This window comes from Uloborus diversus, chromosome 6 (genome assembly GCF_026930045.1).
Source record: "Uloborus diversus isolate 005 chromosome 6, Udiv.v.3.1, whole genome shotgun sequence".
Lineage (NCBI taxonomy): Eukaryota > Metazoa > Arthropoda > Arachnida > Araneae > Uloboridae > Uloborus > Uloborus diversus.
In genome coordinates, this window is record NC_072736.1 from 26,358,029 (window position 1) to 26,375,238 (window position 17,210).

Sequence of the window (17,210 nt, forward strand, 5' to 3'; positions counted from 1 at the left end):
CGAGCAGAGCAACCGGTTGCATAGATCGGGTGATGTAATGACTTCAGGGTTAGAGTGAAGGTAGTTCTATAGCCGCTATATATAGGAGACTTAGTTTGTCCATGATGTTTCTTTAGTTTTCAATAGTTTTTGCTTTCTAATGAGAACTAATAAAGTGCCGATAGCGCCTGGTTATTGACCGGCTAACCGGTTGATCTAATCGGCTTGTCCTCTGTCTCGCCCGCGGTTGCAAGAAATGTTTATATATCGAAACAAGCTGTAACTATAGTAACCGTTATTGTATCACACTTGGAAGCTATGAAAAGTAAATACATAGTCTACAGAACAAGTTTTTCGAAGTTATTTTAGTAGAATTCTTTCAAGATCAAAAAAGTGTCCAGTCTTGTGGTAACGGTACAGATTTCCCGATTTCTTTTTCTGTTTCAAATACAAATACAATCCTCCTCTCCTGTTGAAATCAAATGTTTCAGGGTATAAAAATGATGCTAGTTCTTAATGAAATCCCGGGAATCCTTACAATTTATGATTAATATTGTTTTTCATTTTCAATACTTTAATGATTGTAATCAAAGCATTTCTTTTAAGGAGCGTTGCTACGTTGCTTTTCCATTTTCATTTTCAATACTTTAATGATTGTAATCAAAGCATTTCTTTTAAGGAGCGTTGCTACGTTGCTTTTCCATTTTCATTTACTTCGTGGCAGACTGATTACATTATACATTATGTTCCAGAAGTCTGTATGTAATGTCTTTTATTTCCTCGAGAACCCTTTCGCAAATCAGAAGGGATTTGTATTTTTCGAAAGAGCTCTTCTTTAAGTAGATTAATAAAAGAAATTTTTGAATTTTTTCAAAGTTCTATCTGTGCTTAGTGCCTTAAAATAATTTTTGATGAGTTATCATCTTCGAAAATGCTTTGATTGAGTTTTTACGTCATGTGCTTTTATCACTGCAAGCTTTTTCCTTAAATGAACTAATTGTAATTTGTTCTATTGTTTTTTTCTAAATTTCTAAGTCAGCATTGTTGCCATTTTATCAGTGGTGCCCGCCCCCTTAAGAGCAAGGGCACACCCCCTAAAATCCCCCGACCAGTTAATAAAAGCAAAAAGTTCCCAAACAGAAAAATACCTTAAACCTCCCCAAATATTTCAGTGGCACATTTGCTCCATGATCTTACCTCCTCCCCCACACACACACACACTCAGGTGAGTAATTCCCCTGATTTTTCCTCATATGTCGTTTCAAATTTCAGTACCAAATTTATCTATTTCTTTTTGAATAAAAATTTTATATGTATCTTTGCACTTCTAAATTAGGGCGTGTCTTTTGTTTTTTTGGGATTTTTGAATGATTTCTAGTTTTTTCTTACTTAGTAGTAACTAATTGAGAAAATATTGCCAATTCTTGATTAAAAGTTTCAAAAGAGTTACTGGACCTCACCTAACTGAATTCAGGGCCAAATTAAGAAATTGGGTCCCAATTAAGAACTGACCCTGGCCAAACATTATTTAAGGTCCCTTTGTATTCAAAACTCATAAGGACTATTTCACCGTATTTTGTCCAAATGTAGAGTCCACAACTTGGCACTTTTTTCCCCATATTTTTTAAATTAGCACAAAATTTTATTCTGAGTTAATCTTAACAACAGATAAACTCAAAATAAAACAATGTGCTAATCAAACAGTATATTAAATAGTTATGTCAAAAAAAGTCACATGTTACGGACTCTACATTTGGACAAAATACTGTGAAATGGCCCATAAACAGACATTCATAGAAAACCAGGAATGCTGATTTCAAGCGTGTTGAGGTACTCAACCACTTGTTTAAAATGTTTGTTTTCTAATTTAAAGCTCTATGTTACTTTTTAAAATGTATAATAACTTTAAAAAAATGTAAAACTCACCTTTATTAAGTCAATTCTTCTTTGTGAATCAATCAATTGTATCATTTTTCGATCCATCTTTGATTTTGAACTTAAAAATTGGTTGGGCAAAGCCTCTCTACTTTTAAAAGTAAGGGAGCAATTGCCCTCCTGTATGAACCCGTCTGAGGATGCCCTAAAATTGCAAAAAACATAACATTCCCTTTCAAAAAAATTTAAGATTGAAGTCAGGATTGGGTTTTGGACTATCCAAAACTGGTTTAGGACAAGACAAGTGGTTTTTACCGTCCAAAACTGTCTAAAACTGTCCAAAAGTGTCCGAAACTGTCTTAAACCTATGCTAAAGCTAAAGGGGTATAATCTAATCAATTTATTTTAATGCAGTATTCGTAATGCATAAATGTAGATATTAATGAGGTTTAATTAATGAGTATTGGATAATATTTTTCTCCAAATGTTCATTTAAAAAATACTTTACTTAAAGAAATGCCAGTAACTAGTACATAAAAACTTTCTTATGTAACAGTTGGTAGAGTTATGAAAAGGAATACACAACACTACCAAGACAACTAATTTCAGTTCCATTTATAACTCAAAGGAATGCTATTAAATGTGCAATAAACATTGAGGTGAAAAGAAAAAGCTTATTTTTTTTAATGGTTTTTGAAAAAAAAAAAAAAATTACATAATGTTTTAATAAAAATTACTTTTTTATCATAGATTAAAGAACAAGAAATTGATGATTAAACATTTAATTATAAAACTCTTGTGCTATTCTTTTTTAGTTTCATATTTTTAATATAATACATTCTGTAACTACAAAAAATTTGTAATTTATTGCATTTAAATCAACTATTGAACTATTTTGAACACTTTCTTTTGCACACATGCATAGATGTCAAAAAATTTGGTTAATGAAAAAAAAAAAAAAACTCCTGCATATAAATTGAAAATTTTAATGAAGAATTTAATTTCTACGTAACTAGATTAAAATCAGCTGCATAAAAAAGTAATATATTTATACTTGAATATATTCACATTGAATAAATGTATTAAATTAGTCCAAAAAATAGTTTTGGACACTTTCGGTCACAAGGCTTTTGAACAGAATGGTAAAAACCTTGCCAATCCTGCTTTCATTTGCACACATGCATAAACATAGGGAAATTTGGTTACTATTATCAAAAAAAAATAATAAATAAAGTAGACTCATGCATACAAATTGAAATTGTAATCAAGAATTCAACTTCTATGTAACTAGATTAAAATCAGCTGCACAACTAAGTTGAATGTTCTTATTGAATAAATGTTCAATCTAAAGCATTACTTTAATACATTTTATTCTGTTTTTAATGTTTTTTTACAAAGTACAATTTTTCTAAAAACATAGTTTTGGACACAAGGGTTTTGGACAAGAAGGTAAAAACCATGGTTTTTACCTTCTTGTCCAAAAGGTAACCTACAAGGTAGTGTCCAAAACCTTGCCAACCCTGATTGAAGTTCCAAAAACACAAATTTAGACATTGTTTGATAACGGTAGGAGAACAGTGAAAATCAATTCTCTCATGACTTTCTCGTAGTTAGTTGAGCTTTTTTGCATTGATGAAGAGGTTCCGTTATAGCCTTGAAATAGCTATATGCCATATTTTCTTGGTAATTTATGCTTAATTTATGTTGGTTTTTCAATTCAAACATATTTTAGCACAAAGCTTATTTGATCATTTTTCACTTAATTGAAAAAAAAAAAAAAACATTAGTTTTTTAGCACTTTTAAGCTGTTCAGGATTATTTAAAATGAGTTATTTACATGGGAGGGATGAAAATAAATGTTGTTTAATGAAAAAAAAATGTGCTTTTTCAAAAATTAAAATATGCTGATATTTTGTTTTCAATGATATTTAAAAAGAAAAAAGAAAGTTCAATTTGCCATCCTGAATAACTCCCCACTCCAAGTGCACTGTTACTATCTTCTCACTCTGGTTCGAAATTCAGCTATTTGTGACTCTAAAATATATGTGAGCAATTCTCGTTTCAAATTTTGAGCAAAAGAATTTTTAATGTTTCCGAATTAGCAAAAGTTTACTTTTGTTTAATTTAGCTTTGAGTGAAAGTATGAATGTCACTATTGACACAATATGTACATGGTAATAAGATTCTTTTTTTTTATTTAGTGGTTATGGAAGAAGAGGAAGAAAAAGTTGTTGTGGAAAATGATGCAGAAATCAATATGAAAGTAATATAATGATACTGCCTAATGATTTTATATTTTAAACACAGTCCAACTTACATTTTATTATTATTATTACTAGAAAGTTATGACAAGAAATGACGAGTGAAAATTGCTTCTCTTCTTTTGCATTTTAATGAATCAATTGCCTGTTTGGTGATATTTTGATAGTTGAAATTTTAATCCTAACTGCAGTAGATTAACCCTAAACTCCAGTAGATAGCGTTCATAGTTGACTTCTTTTTTGTTTCTTCATTCCTCTGAAAGGACAGTCTTACCAGTAAAACAGTTAAGTTACAGGATCGAGTTCAGTCTTGTCACAATAATGCTTTTCCCTGCATGTTAAACATTACCAAAACACATTATCAAATTATCATGCCAATGGTAATGGCATGCGCGAGTTTTATTGTTGAAACATGCACGTTACTTGATCGTTGGCTATTATAGATATGGGCAATTCCACGTGACTCACGTTACCGTTTGACGAAGTTTTACAAAAGTAAATGCTATATATATTAAAGGGAAACCATACCTGACTTAAATAAAGTAATTTACCGTCACCTGGGGTACAGTAAGAAGCTAGGATATCATTATTTTAAATTTCAATACAAACGAATGATATTTAAACCTAAATTTAGTACCGTGACTCATGTTACAAAAAAAAAGGAACTCAAGTTTTGTGGATTACTAAAAACTTAAAATTTCTTCTCTTTCAGAACAATAATATCTGAAAAAACTATTTCATGGAATAAAATACATTTCTAAGTTATGATGTACACAAAAATTTCATTCATTCTACAGCTGTTGATTATGTTAATAAATATTTTGAGCGTGACTCAAGTTACACTGTTTCATGACTCACGTTACATTTCCAACTTTTAGTCTTTGACGTAAAGATATTACTGATTTCAAAACATCTTTTTTGTAATTTTTTTTTGCAATTTCACTTGGTTTCAATTTAACTAATGGTCAATTGCCTATTGTAATGAGTCAATAAATTTAGAAAAAATGATTTTGAATTAAAAATTTATAAATATTAAAGTAGGTTGAAGCTTAAAAAAACCACTTTTGAAAAAAAATACAGCTGTGCTGTAGAAAGAACAGTGGTACAAGTGTGAAATACCATCTTGAATTAATAAAAGTTTCTGTTTTTAGTGTATTAATCAACTTAGAGGATAAAATATTTTTTCCTTGTTTTCATGCCCCTTCCAGTATTTTCGTCGTAGTGATTTCAAATTCTACCTTGATCTTGATACAACTGGGAACTTTTACAGATTACAATACACTATCACATTCCAGCTAATGCCAATTAAATTTAATATCGCGTAATGGTAGTAATAATTGTTGGCTGTTAGAAGTAGTCTCATCAAAGAAATTACTTTTATCAACAACGACTGATGAACAGTGGATTTTAAACAGCTCAAATAAGAATAAACGAGATGTTAAGCTTGCTTTTCAAAGTTTTACACATTGTAACTAAACCTTATCTACCTCAAGCTAATCTGGTTAATCCATTCCTTTCAAAAAAAAATTTAATTTAGCCTTGATTTTCTTGGGATAAAGACTTTTCTGTGGCTGAGTTCTCTGGACACTGAAACCTTCTTCTCAGATCTATATTGCATTTACTGATGAATAACTTTCTTGCAATTACAGCATTGAAGCGATGTGAGTTGAACAAACTTTTACTTGTTTTGGATTGTGCCTCTCCTTGTATACTTGTTGAGGCAATTTTAAAGAGGTCTGAATGTAGCCATTTTTTCTTTCTTTATATTTGAGCTCATCTTGAATTGCTTGAGGCAACTTCTTTAGTTTTCAACTTTCGTCTTCCTATACTCCTTCCTCTCGAGACAATGTCTCTTTTTATGTGCATTACAGATTTTTCGGCACTATTGCGGACATTCTGCTGCTGATGCCTTTGTTTAAAAACTTCTTTTTCACTGGTAGAAAAAGGCTTTTAGAAGTACATAAGACAAAATCTTCATGCGAAACACATAATGTAAACAAATTAGCAACTTAAAGGCAAAAATATTGACTATTTCAATAATTAAAACATTATGAAACAATAGACCGAATAAAATTATGCTATTTAAGTAGTGTCAGTAGTATTATTAATCATATATATATATATATATATATATATATATATATATATATATATATATATATATATATATATATATATATATACACAGTGAAACCCCTCCTAACGGACACCCCTTTAATGCGGACACCCCTCTTATGCGGACAGTTTTTAATTCCCCGGCAGAGAGACATTAAACCTAATGTATAAGGAACCTCTCTCGTACGGACACCCTCAAATACAGACACGGACACCCTTTTCGAAGTCATTTACATTGATATATCCTTTTTTGCGGATAGTATTTAAAACTTGAGAATTAAATAGCTACTCCATTGAAAGGCTTCATTTAATGCAAAGTCGACCAGCTTATACGGAGATAAAAAAAATATTTCTTTGCAATTTTACTTTGCATCTACTGCGTAGCAAAAAATTTTCAGCTTGACACCGAAATGCATTTTTCATTCCAAAAAACATCATCAAATCGTCAAAAATAAAAGAAAAGAAAAGAGAAAATGATTATTCTGCAAGTTTCTGTCTGTATACCCCCACCCTCCCCCGTTGCCTTGTTCCTTTTCAGATGACTAACAAGCAGGCGTGTTGTGTCTAAGTGGAGCCGAGTTGACACGCCATCTAACAAAAACGAGCTGATGTGTGCCTCACATGACTTCCTTTTACTCCATTTTAATGTCATTTTCCCATTATTGGCAATTTTAATGTGATTCAATAGTTTAATCTCTAAATATTAAAAACGATGGCCAAATTAAAACCAGATAAAAAAAAATCGCCAAATTTTCCGCCAAGTTGGCGACAAAACTTGGCGACCAAAAGACTGGCGATATATCGCCAAGTGTCCGCCAAATTGTAACACCACTTAAGTTTGCATTGATATTAACAATGATTTCCCCCCAAAAAGGTGCAAAAGACCCCCTTAGGAACATCCGAAAGCAACCAAAAGGGGAGGTGCACAACTAGACCCCACTACGAGTCTATGTACCAAATTTCAACTTTCTAGGACATACCATTTTTGAGTTATGCGAGATACATACGCACATACACACATACGCACATACATACAGACGTCACGAGAAAAGTCGTTGTAATTACCTAGGTGATGGTCAAAATGGATATTTCGCGTGTCTATACATTCTTAGGCACTTTTCCGCATGTGGTCGAATCGAAAAAAAAACTCAACATTCATTTGGGGGTGAGCAAAATGGAAATTAAGGGCGATTTTTGAGTGAAAATTTTTTCGCGAATACAATACTTCCTTTTTTGTAAAAGGAAGTAATATTTTATAGAGAGTAAAAGTAAAGTCAATGCAATATCATAAAGTAAACTTAAGGGTAAAAGCATTCAGTTGTTTCATCGTTCTCATTGAAATGGCTCTGAATACTCATCGTCAGCGTCGTACTCTTTCTCTTAAAGAAAAAATTGAAGTTATAGATTTCGCAGAAAAAAATAAAATTGGAATACGGAACATTGCTGAAAAGTTTGGTGTGGGACGCACACAAATTTGCTGTATATTAAAAGGAAAAGAGAAGTTTAAGAAAGAATGGTTCATAAATGGAAACCAAGAGAAGAAAAAAGATTTTCCTAAAAGTAATGCCCTTGCAGTGGATGAAATTGTGTTTAAATGGTTTGTGTCCGCAAGAAGCAAAAATATTCCGATTTCTGGCCCTATTTTACAAGAAAAGGCGAAAGAAGCAGCTACTGAAATGGGTATAGAAAATTTCAAAGCTTCCAATGGATGGTTAGATCGTTTTCGAACGAGACATGATATCGTTTTTAAAAAAATATGTGGTGAATCCATGGATGTGGATGCTGACGTTTGCGAGAAATGGTTTGAGAAAGTGCCTAGTTTGATTGAAAATTACGAGCCATGTGACATTTATAACATTGATGAGACCGGTTTGTTTTATAGAGCTCTGCCAGATAAAACCTTAACTTTACGGAAAGAAAACTGCTCTGGTGGCAAAGTCTCCAAAGAACGCTTAACAGTTTTGTTGGGTGCCAGCATGGATGGTATAAAATTAAAACCAGTTGTCATCGGAAAAGCAGCCAGACCTCGGTGTTTTAAAGGACTGGATATAAAAAAATTACCTGTAGACTGGTATTCAAATAGAAGAGTGTGGATGACAACCAGTGTCATATCTGATTGGCTTGTAACTTTTGATAAGAAGTTGGGGAGAGAAAAAAGGCATATTATTATTTTTATGGACAACGCGCCCTCCCATCCCAAAGACTTTCACTTGAAAAATATAGAAATAGTCTTCTTGCCAGCAAACACAACATCGAAATGCCAACCTATGGATGCTGGGATAATTCAAGCATTTAAAATTCAATACAGACAACTAGTTATGAAGCATTTAATCAATAAAATGGAAGAAACTAAAACAAGTAGCGAATTGTCCAAAACAATTGATGTGTTAGATGCAATCAGCTGGGTTAAGCACGCATGGAAGTAAGTTAAAAAAGAAACAATAGTAAGTTGCTTTAATCGCGTTGGATTCAAAAAAGGATCTGCCACAGAGGAAATTGACAACGAAGTTGATTGTGACAATGATGGATCCGATTTGCAGTCGTTAATGCTACAAGCAGGGTTCACAAATGTGACCGCTGAAGACTATGCTCCCATCGACGACCAAGTTTTCACTGAAGAAAGCGAAACAGAAATTGCAAGCATAGTGCGCGAAATTAACGAAGATCATACAGTTGAGGATGACGATGAAGATGAACTGTCCGTAAAAGAAGACGTTAAAACAATTAAAAATGTTAACGAAGCTTTAAGCGTATTAGATGGACTCAGGGAATTTTCAATTAAACACAATGATCCTAAAGGACTAGACTTGGTACAAGAACTTAAGATACATTTCGAAAATGAAAGACTTTCATCGATCAAAACATATCAACAGACATCAATCGAAGAATTTTTTAAAAGTACAAATTAGGTATGTAATTTTTATGCGAACCTGTTATTTAAATCTCTTTGAGTGTGCAAAACTGTAATATTTGAATTTAACCTGATAAAATAATTGTTTATTATGTATATGTTGGTAAAAACTAGTAAATTAAAAAAAATTTATGCATATGAAAGAGTAGAATTCACACATATTTCATTTAAGATTTCAAAAAACATAAACAAATAACTAAAGTTAATTAAATTAAAAAAACCTCTGTAAAGCGGACACCCCTCTCTTACGGACAAAAAAGTTTGCCCCGTTAGTGTCCGTAATAGAGGGGTTTCACTGTATATATATTGACGTGTATATAAAGACTAACCTCCCATTAGCCCCTAAATTAACATTAAGGCACATAATATACCATTAGGAAGTTAATGTTATCTTGTATTGGCTGTGACACACATTACGCATGACTCACGTTACAAGATGAATATGCTTAGTTTCAAAATATAAGATTAAAAAAATTAAAATTGGTCTATAATTTCTTTTTAGTTATATAACTGAGTAGAAGCAGCAGTAAGATTGTTTTAATTTACAAGCTATAAAATTTAGAAATATTAAAAAATTCAATATTTCGTGACTCATTACATATAATTCAATTATTTTGCAATCAACTTCTTTCAAATATTTTTAGGAAAAATTTTAAAACCTACTACAATATTTGGCTCCTTATGGAATGAATCTCTCGGAAAAAAGGTAAATAGTTGGCAGAAACAGGCTAAAACAATAAAAACATGCCTGTTTAAAATTGCTTGTATCGGAGAGAGAAGTCACTTGAATGTAAGTTCATAAAACAAGCCCTCTTACGGGGAAAAAAAAAAAAGTTTACCTGGAGTTTCCCGATTCTAACTTGTAAACTTCAGTTAACCTGTTCGGGACGAACAAAGCGTCTTTACATCAGCGCTAGGTGGTTCTTCAGAGACGAAACACGCATCCTTGCGTTACGGTAAGTAGTACACAGCCGGCCTAACAACGCCATTCTGCGTTTTGGATTTGGAACGAAATGTTTACTGTTAGATGGTGTTACTTATCCATGTTCCATTCAAATGATTGCTCTCCTGCATTAGTATTTCTCTGTCTGATGTCAGAACGGGGTTTGTCAAGTGTCTGTGATTTATTGGATTTCGTGAAAGAAAATATAAACATGTGCTCTCAAGTAAGAAGGGAAACGTATACTCATTTTGAAGTGGCTCTTTCTAGTTTCAGTTCCATTTATAATGAGATTGGAGGGGAGATATTCTAGCAAGGGGTTTTACTTTTATGTTCATTTGGTAGGCATGGTGAACACGTTATCTTTCCGAGGAGGAAATATCTTAATTTATGACTGATCCATCTATGGATCTTTTGAGTCACATTGAAACAACTATAAATTATTTTTGTTGGAGTTCTTCATACAGTAGTTACTTTCAAAAATCATACGCTGAAAAAAAAGGCAAAGAACTTAGACCGGAGATGTGTAATTTGCTCAAAGCAGGATAAAAGACGCAACACCATGCATGAGTGTAAAAAGCCCCGGATACAGGAGGAGGGGGGGATTTTTGGGGGGGGAGGCATGAAATTGGAAAGTGTCATTTTTTATTTAAATAAGAAAAGACACTTTCAAACTTATAAAATAGGAAAGCATCAACTATTAAATATTTCTATTTTGACTTTTTGATGTTGTTAAGATACTTGCATTACACAAAAACTCACCACCTCTGAATTCAGAAAACCAATGATTGATTTTTAAGGGTTTTTTAAAAATTCTATGCTTAAAAAAGGAGTGTAATCTAAAACTTCAGCTTCCCTTACATTTTCACTTAATTTAGGTCTATTTGTTCGGTATTAATTTTTTTCCAAGAAAACAAGATTGAAAATTTAAAAGATGCTTTACTTGGCGACTGTTACCGATTACAGCAGCCTGGATACTGTTGATTCTGTACTTCGAGCAAATTTAGCCGGGGCAACTTTGTGAATGCTGCAAGAACCCAGGGCCGTCAGAAAGCAGGGGGGGGGCAAGGGGGGTAATCGCTCCGGGCAACAAACAAATTAGAGAATCATTGCAATGATTCTCTATTTTTTCCTAGTGCGCAAAAATATTTTTCTCTCCCAAACCCCAAAGCATTCATTTCCTTTGTATCATTGAAGCAGATAAAAATTTTGAGAATATAACTGATTAGAATCAAATGAAGGCACTTCTCCTTTGTCTAGTTTTCACCACATTTGTTGGAATTCTGTCCCTGTGTGCGGAGCAGGGACGGTCTGCGGTGACGTAACCAGAAACTTTTGTTTAGGGGGGGGGGGGGGGTACATTGGAAAAAAAGATGATCTGATAGGAAAGGGGGGTCCAGTCAAAATTTTGAAACTTTTAGTTTTAAAAACGCAATTTTAGACTTTCTTTGCAGATGCTACGGGGGAAAATATAAAGATGTGCCAGCGGAAATTTCTAGAAATTGAAGCCTTAAAAATGCGATTATAGGCTATGTTTATTGATGTTAGGGAAAGTGATAGAGCTCAGGGACTATCTCCGACTGTTTTTTTTTTAATGGATTGAAATCAATTCCTTCTCCCCCCTGCAAGTTTCATAAAATGCAATTTTGCCAAACTTTGAAGATTTAAGGGAAAGAAGATCTGAAGCACTTCCCTAGAAACTTTTTAAAATAATGGTCCAAAAAACTTAAGCATTGTTTTATATTCAGGGGCTATTCCACTTAATTTTTTTGTAAATGTCGTTTGAAAAACCTATTGCTTTTGATATTAAAGAAAGGCCATATGGGAACCCTTGCTCGAATATTTTATGAAACTCAAGTCTTAAAAATGCAATTATATTTTGTAACATTAGTACAGTAATTTTTCAAAATTAAAGCTCCAAAAACGCAATCCAAGCAATTTTTGATGTTGAGTATTTGGGGACTTTCACCTGAAACTTACAAAAATTTGACGGAGAAAAAATGACATTTTTTTAAAAACATATATTAAGGCTGGTATTATGTTGGTACAAGTAAAGCCAAAAAAACTCGCGAAAAGAATAGTTGGATGATTCCAGATCGAAATTTAATTTTGATGTAATAAACTTTGATAAATACGTTTCCTATTTATAATCAACAAATTGTTTACTCATGTTCGTAGTTTGATCAATATGAGTAACTAATTCAGTTTTAATTGTTTTATCTTGTGGGGTTGTGTTTTACTAGATAAATATTTAGATTTTTAACATTTTCATTTTTCAAAAATTTTTTTGGGTATTAATGTACAGTAAATATTGGAAGCAGATTCATTGCTTGCATTTTGATTTGCATTGTCCATAGCCCTCTGATTGTTTTGTTCATAATCATTAAAAAAAAAAACAAGTATGACGTTCATTCACGCGTATGACAAAGTGATGTTATAACTAACTTGATTTTTCTGTGGGGGGGGGGCGCCAGGAAACTTTCGCCCCGTGTGCTATCAGCTCTTTGGACGGCCCTGCAAGAGCCTGTTTGCCCTACTTTGTTCCGCTGTCAACAAATATGCAAAAAATATGAAAAATTTGCAGTTACTGCGCACGGCAGAATAAGGGCCACCACAACTTCTTTTGTTAGAAATCGAGATCTGCTTGCAGCCCCACAGAACATGTCTGCAATTTTTTACGAATTTGAAGCATTGTTTTAGTTATCTTTTACTTTTTAAAACTGAGGCATTTAATTGTTTTTCATTTTCTTGTTTTCAGCATCCGGCACTATCAGGGATACCGCGACCCTTGTCCCACTCTGTGACCCGCCCTCCCTCCCGACCTGCCCCCTCTGCTCGTGTGAGGGCACTGGGAAAGGAAGACCTTGATGATGTCGACCAGAACACTGAAGAGGAGGATGAAGATGAAGAAGAAGAGGAAGATGATGAGGATGATCAAGGGATTCAGGTTGAGGGGTAATCTTATTTCCTGTACTTGTGTTGGGTGCAATGTCAATGTTGGTGTTTTCAAAAAGTGAATGTTTTTGATATTTTTACCATCAGCAGGGCCGTGTTTAGGGGGTTTCAAACTGTGCGGCCTCACAGGTCCACTAAAATATTTTGAAGTTTAGGGGCCGCTAAAATATTACAAGAGAATAAAATATTTCTGTGTGACATAGTGCCACTTAGTGTTCGTAATTGTATTCTGAAAAGATTGAAAAGATTTAAAAAAGCATAAAAAACAAATTTTCTATTTATTTTCACGTTTTTACTTTCAAGAGAAATTTCTAACTTTTAATTTTTGGGGAGAAAATTGTAAATTATCATGCAATAAATTCCTTTAGTGTTATGGATTTTTGTTGATCATTTTGGGACGTTTGATATTTTTCATCGCAGTGTCATTGTTTTAACTCTAGCTTATGGGCAGTATAAAATATTGTTTTTAATGTATGCACGTATTTTCTTCGTGTGCCATTTGCTTCTATAATTGCTCATAGTAAAAGTAACTGAAGCGGTAAAAGAACGTCAAAATTTTTCAATCTTTTTCCATTGCATTCGAACTTTCTTTTCAAACTTTCGCATTCGAAAAATAGTTATAACAAAGTTCAGCCAATATTTTTTCCTGTGACATCTCTTCGTGGAAGGAGTGTAAAGAAACAATTTTCTTAAGAGTCAAATGATGAGCCAATTCACGATCCAGAAAGAAATTATTGCATAAATTATTTCAACACTCTTCTTGATTAAGCTATTGTGTCCACTGAGGAACGCTTTCAACAATTAAGAGACTTCAACAAGAAATTTGGATTTCTTTGAAATATTCCAAAATTAAAAACTTAAATACTAATTGACTTAATAACTAATTACCAGGCCGGGCTCTTGGGGTAGGCAGCTGCCTAGGGCGGCAAATTTCGAAATTGAAATTTTTCAAGAGTCTGAATATCTGTTTCAGCACCATAAGATTCACTACTTCAATGCTAAAAAATATTAATAACAATAATAATAATTTAGATTGTGTACCAGTGCTTGGATATGCAAAACATAGTTCGGAATTTAACTAGGAATTCAATTTACTTTGAGAGGCGACAAATTATGCAATTTAAAATCATTTGAAAATATTAATATCTGTCTCAGTGTCATAAGATGCACTACTTTAATGTTAATCTATACTAATAATATGAAGCTGTAGAGTTTGTTTGTTTGAACGCGCTAATCTCAGGAACTACTGATTCGAATTAAAAAATTCTTTTTGTGTTGAATAGTCCATTCATTGAGGAAGGCTGTAATAACTGTAATAATATAGGCTATAAATATATATAGTGATGTTATATAGCCTATATAGGTTGTAAAAATATAGGCTATATAACATCACTTCATGACTAATAAGAATGGAGCAGCAATAAAAAATGTTATGAAAACGGGAAAATTTATAATATAAAATGCTCTAAACGCGGGCTATGCATAGCCAGAGTGGTTCAACCTGAAATTGTGGGCTTTGCAACCCAGTGGGCGTAAGTTCGAGACAGCCATGAGGCAAATCTCGAGGGATTTATTGAGAAAGGCTATAGGCTATTTTTTTTGTCAGATTGTCCGAAATATTTGTAATTGCAAATTAAATTCCCAATTAATTGTTTAGTTCTGTGAATTCCTAATAGATGGGGGGTAAGTTAACTTTTCGACAGGGCACTGGCCGACAGTGTCGATAGCTGCGATGAACCATGCCCCATGCTGTGCTGTTGTGATCAGCGAACAGATTTTTGAATGCGTTTTTTTTTTTTTTTTTTTTTTTTTGATGTTCAGGTACATAATTTGATTTTGTAGGATTTTTCTGGGGTTTTATTTTTCTTATTTCTTTCAACGTTTCTTTTTGCTTTTATAGTTGAAGGTAGTTACTTATCTAAGCAAATAATTTGATTTGTCATATTATTCAATTGTGATTGTTCTTTATAACATTTTTACTATAGCATTGCTTATTTGGTAAAATACTTTAAATTGCAGGGGGGAAAAACCGCTTCACTCGCTAAGGGACAGGGTTAGGGTAGCATGGTCGTTTGTGTGTTAAGCGATGAACTATGTGGTTGAAGGATTATTTTGAGTTTTAAAGCTATTGTTAATATTTTTATGTGTTTTGGCAAATAGGTTTTAAATTCCAAAGAGACTTTAATAGGTTTTTGAAAAGGTGTGTACGCATTTTAATTGAAGAAAAATGATCATTTCACATCAGAAGGAGGGAGTGGATTTTTTTTTTTTTTTTGTTCAACTTTCTTCCTTTAATTTCTTAGCACGGGCATCGCAGAGCATGTCCTGCTACTAAAAATATAATTTAAAGTGTGTACCAGTGCTTGGATATGCGAAATCTAGTTTGGAATTTTACTAGAAACTCCCTTCACAATTGTAAGTACTTCACTATTATTAGTGTTATTTTTTAAACATTATTTTATATTATTATTGTTCAATGGGGGGGGGGGCACTTGTCAATATCGCCTAGGGTGGCAGAGCTACTAGAGCCGGTCCTGCTAATTGCAATAACTTGGTGTTGAAGTTAGACAATGTGAATGGAACTGATTTATACACAGAGTTAAAAGTTCTTGTGAATTTTATTCCAGAAACTTTAACTTCAAGACATAGATACACTTAAATATATTTGTTTGAAAACAGTTTCCAGGATGCTTTACCAAATGTTGTAACTGCTTTCATTCTCAAAGCTTAAGTTAATTAAAATGTAGTTAAGATCAACTGTGACTAATGCTTGTCTTAATGGTCTAGCTCTAACATCGATTGAAAATGATTTATGTATTTCTTTAGATTTTTGAAACTTGATTGATTCGCTGCTCAAAAAGCTATTAAAAAAGCTAATCTTCAGTAGATTGCTTTTTTTATGCAAGTCATAATTTATTTGTCTCTAGATTTTTCTTTTTTCAAAATAAATGTTTGTTTTCGGCAAATTTTGTTCTGTCTGTTTCTTTTCTTTTCTTTTTTTTGTTTTTGAATTCACATAATATAGCAATTTTGTAATAAAATGTCAAAATAATTGTCGATTTTTATGTGCTGGGGTTGGTGCAAGTTGTAGTGTGTAATAATGACATGTGTTATGTCTTATGAGAGAATAAATAAATAGCAAAAATTATTATTTATCGACTGTTAAAACAAAGTTCACACAGGGCCGCTAAAACTCTAAGCACACCCCTGACCATCAGTGCTTTTGGGTTGACATTTTCAATGTTGATGTTTTATAATTGAACCAATAGTATCGTATCCTTAAAAATGTGAATATGTTTGCAATTGTAATGAAAGTTGCATTATTAATTAATAATTGTAACATCTATCCCATTGAAAAGAGTTTTATATAGTTAGTTGTCTCATATTACAGGGGACGGAAAATATTGAGTGTTACTAAAGTTTTTCCCAAATATAAACATGAGTTTAAATTATAGTTTCTTACAAAGTTATATATGAACCTATATCATAGTTCATCGATCTCAATAAGTCGTTAGTTAAAAAAAATTAGTTTTACTTTAAATATGTGCTATCCTGTTGCTAGTATAGTTAATGAGCCATGGGTAGATTTAAGGAGGAAATTGGAGACTGAACTCAATTAATGCTGTCGTCTCCTGTGAAATTGCCATTGGTGTAATCTAGTGGGCACGCTATCCCCTACTTTTCCTATCCCCTTTTTTCACTAGCATCCCCCTACTTTTTGATTTCATTGGTTCTTGCTCCTATCTGTCAGCACCCCTTCCTTTTTTTGTCCAGGACTACACCATTGGAGACTGCTTTCATATTTTTATGAATCATGATGTTAATCCATTTATTGCATGTAAGTTGAGCATTGAAATTCAATCATGGAATTTTTATATGCATACATTAATTTTATGTATAAATTAAATCAAACATAACCATTTTTTATTATTTTTTAAAGACTGAAGTCCCAAGAACTAATTATTATGTCTACATAATGTGCAATAAAAAAAGTGTTTAATAACTCTTGCAATTTAAAAAATTTTGTGTATGAATTGAAAACTTAAATTTTAAATATAACTTTTTTTTTTTGCAGTTGAGGTGGTAAGAATTTGCAATTAGGTCGGGATTATCACAAATGCATAGCTGCCAACTCTCCTGATTCGTTTGGGAGCCTACCAAACTCTCTTATGAA

At 32.7% G+C, this 17,210-nt stretch overlaps 1 protein-coding gene across 2 annotated transcripts in view; it reads left to right on the forward strand.

Moving 5' to 3' along the window:
• The first annotated feature begins 220 nt into the window (after nucleotides 1-220).
• The window catches only part of LOC129224397 (intraflagellar transport protein 46 homolog), a 62,188-nt gene continuing 45,198 nt past the window's right edge, over nucleotides 221-17,210 (forward strand). The window contains exons 1-3 of one of the 2 annotated variants that reach the window (XM_054858845.1): nucleotides 221-393; nucleotides 4,056-4,117; nucleotides 12,840-13,036. In XM_054858845.1, the coding sequence (XP_054714820.1) occupies nucleotides 4,061-4,117; nucleotides 12,840-13,036 (254 nt within the window). In that variant the 5' untranslated portion in view covers nucleotides 221-393; nucleotides 4,056-4,060. The remainder of the gene's footprint in view (nucleotides 394-4,055; nucleotides 4,118-12,839; nucleotides 13,037-17,210) is intronic. The other variant, XM_054858846.1, reaches the window with a different exon arrangement.